Genomic DNA, 3,325 nt, shown 5'->3' on the forward strand with positions numbered 1-3,325 from the left:
CACACACACACCCACACCCATCCACACACACCCATCCACACACACACACACACACACTCACCCCCATCATGGCCACCTCTGAGCCCAGAATTCCCTGCATATCACCCACGCAGGTCCTCAGTTTCTTCAGCTCGGCTATCTTTGCCACGGGGAAGTTGTCCTGCTCTGATCCCCTCCTGGGGGAGAGAGAGAAGGAGGAGACATCAGGTGGAGAGAGAGAAGGAGGAGTCATCAGGTGGATAGAGAGGAGGAGACATCAGGTGGATAGAGAGAAGGAGGAAACATCAGGTGGAGAGAGAGAAAGAGGAGACATCAGGTGGATAGAGAGAGGGAGGAGACATCAGGTGGAGAGAGAGAAGGAGGAGACATCAGGTGGATAGACAGAAGGAGGAGACATCAGGTGGAGAGAGGGAAGGAGGAGACATCAGGTGGATAGACAGAAGGAGGAGACTTCAAAAAATGATTTCTGGCACTGTGGAATGACACTGATCAACTTTTCTCTGAAGATTTACGCCACATTACATTTCCTCCCTCCACCGTTCTAAAAATATCCCTGCTGACCTGTCTGCCGGAGGGGGAGGGGTCACTGTCTGTTTGGTGGGCGTGGCCACGCGACTGTGGGAGGGGCTCGTGGCCGAAGTGACAGTCTGCAGGTGTTGTTGAAGGTCATACACCTGCGGAAAAAACAAACGGAAAAACCACACGACTAAGTTAGTTAGTTAAGTTTTAGTAGAGGCTTTACCTCCCCCTCCCCCACCCTTTCGTATTAGTAGAGGTTTTACGGCGCTTTCAACAGCATAAGGTCATATGAGCGCCAAGGGGTGAATGTCAACAGAGAAGTTCAAACGGGGAATCAGACTTACTCTGCTCACCTCTCTAGCCTCAACAGCACAAAGTCTACTTCGACTATCAAGGCTCCCCGGAAATAGCAGGTCACAAGAGAGTGACAAACATACAAAAGAAGTAGAGGAAAAATGACGATAGTAAGGATTAGGAAAGAAAAAGCAGCAGTTCCCCCTATGTTGTTCCGGCACAGTATGAGCATGACATTGATGAATCAGCCCATTTACAATTCTACTGTGTATAAGAACATGGTAATATCCCCCCTTTGGGAATGACCTAAAGACACTTCAGTGAGTAGCACTGCCCCCCGGGGGATAACGATAAAGTTAGAGGAGACATTGTGGACATCTTGTCTGAAAGTTCCATCCATCTGTTTATGTACTTACTGATGTCTCATCAATAGTTCTTTAGTGCAGGGAGGTCATCACACAGACAGATGGGGTAGTTTTAGCACCACAAAACCCACCTTGTCACAAAACCCACCACAAAACCCACCTTGTCATAAAACCCACCTTGTCACAAAACCCACCACAAAACCCACCTTGTCACAAAACCCACCTTGTCACAAAACCCACTACAAAACCCACCTTGTTACAAAACCCACCACGTCAAAAAACCCACCTAGTCAAAAAACCCACCTTGTCACAAAACCCACCTTGTCACAAAACCCACTACAAAACCAACCTTGTCACAAAACCCACTACAAAACCCACCTTGCCGATGAGAGCCTCTTTCTCCCGCACCACGGCGGCCATCTTGCCGGCCATGTGACCCAGTTCCACCTCCAGCTGACTCGTCTGTCGTCGCAGCTCCTCGTTGTCCGCCTGCAGCACGCCCACCTCCGACCTGGCCTGGGGATCGAGGGTGAAGGTTGCGCTGGAGTTGCCGTGGGGCAGGGTGCAAGGTCGAGCGGCCCGCGGGGGGAGTTCGGGGGGTGGTTCTGAGCCGGGGGTTTCCGACAGCGAGGGTTTGGCCGGGTCGGACTGGGAGCAAGAGGGGCGAAAATAATAAAAATTAAAATACTAATAATAGAAATAATATGAATTTATGATAATAAAAAAAAAAAATATTTATATATAAATATAATAGCGTTGATGATAATTATAATAAAAACAATAATAATAATATCAATAATGAAGATAATAATAATAGCTAAAAAAAAAATAATAAATGATGATGATAATAATAATAATAATAATAATAATAACAATAATGAAGATAATGAGAGCTAAAAAGATAAAAATAAATGATGATGATAATAATAATAATAATGATTTTGATAAAATTATTAATAAACTGATTTGCTGGGCCGGACTGTGAGCGAGTATGACGAAAATGTTTAGTTTCAGTACGAGTTTTACGGCACTTGCAACACAATTAGGTCATGTAAGTGCCCAAGAATAGATTACGTGTTACAAGAGAGTAACAAACACAAAAAACAAAACAAATTTCTGGGAAGTCCCCCTCACCTGATCCCCCTCCTCCCCCTCCTCTCTCGGCACATCCTGTGATGCCTTCCTCCTCCTCTCCTCCTCATCCTCCTCCCGACCTCCACTGGGCGGCGTCTCCAGAGGTTTGGCCGCCATGGCAGTTTGGATCTCCGAGACCACCCGGCTGAACTCCTGGCAAATCTCGGCGTTCTCATCTGTGGATTTGTCATCAGATAACTGACAGACAGCTCTACCATCAACTCTTGACAAAGTTTGCTTTCCTACAACACTGGTTTTAATTTTTAGTAAGAGTTTTACGGCACTTGCAACACAATAGGGTCATATAAGTGCCGAAGATTAGAGGTGTTACAAGAGAGTAACAAACGCAAAAAAGGAGGGGAGATCAGGACGATAGATGTTTGATAGGAAAGAAGGAGCAAACCACACCAGAGCACCCGCCAATTACCCAACAGAGAGAGAAACAAGAGGGAGAAGAGACAGCCGCCAACCACCCACACAAGACAGGAAGCAACAGACAGAGAGAGAGAGAGAGAGACATCACAGAGAAAAGACACCCACCAATCACCCAGAGAGAGAGAGAGAGAGACAGCCACCAACCACCCACAGAGAGAGACAGGAGGGAGCAGAGACAGCCACCAACCACCCACAGAGAGAGAGAGACATGAGGGAGAAGAGACACCCGCCAACCACCCACAGAGAGAGAGAGATATGAGGGAGAAGAGACACCCACCAACCACCCACAGAGAGAGAGACATGAGGGAGAAGAGACACCCGCCTACCACCCACAGAGAGAGAGAGAGAGAGAGAGAGAGAGAGAGAGACAGGAGGGAGAAGAGACAGCCACCAACCACTCACACACAGAGAGAGATACAGCCACCAACCACCCACAGAGAGAGAGAGAGAGAGAGAGAAACAGGAGGGAGAAGAGACAGCCACCAACCACCCACAGAGAGAGAGAGAGAAACAGGAGGGAGAAGAGACAGCCACCAACCACCCACAGAGAGAGAGAGAGACAGGAGGGAGAAGAGACA

General features: G+C 47.7%; 1 protein-coding gene across 1 annotated transcript in view; it reads right to left on the reverse strand.

Moving 5' to 3' along the window:
- Positions 1-55: 55 nt before the first annotated feature.
- LOC101852150 (colorectal mutant cancer protein) overlaps positions 56-3,325 on the reverse strand; it is a gene marked incomplete at both ends in the record, with an annotated part of 9,391 nt that continues 6,121 nt past the window's right edge. The window contains 4 exon segments of the mRNA XM_013091133.2: positions 56-176; positions 562-674; positions 1,557-1,826; positions 2,313-2,488. Coding sequence (XP_012946587.2) covers positions 56-176; positions 562-674; positions 1,557-1,826; positions 2,313-2,488 — 680 coding nt within the window.

The sequence above is a fragment of the Aplysia californica genome, unplaced genomic scaffold (assembly GCF_000002075.1).
Source record: "Aplysia californica isolate F4 #8 unplaced genomic scaffold, AplCal3.0 scaffold02286, whole genome shotgun sequence".
In the NCBI taxonomy this organism is placed as follows: Eukaryota; Metazoa; Mollusca; class Gastropoda; order Aplysiida; family Aplysiidae; genus Aplysia; species Aplysia californica.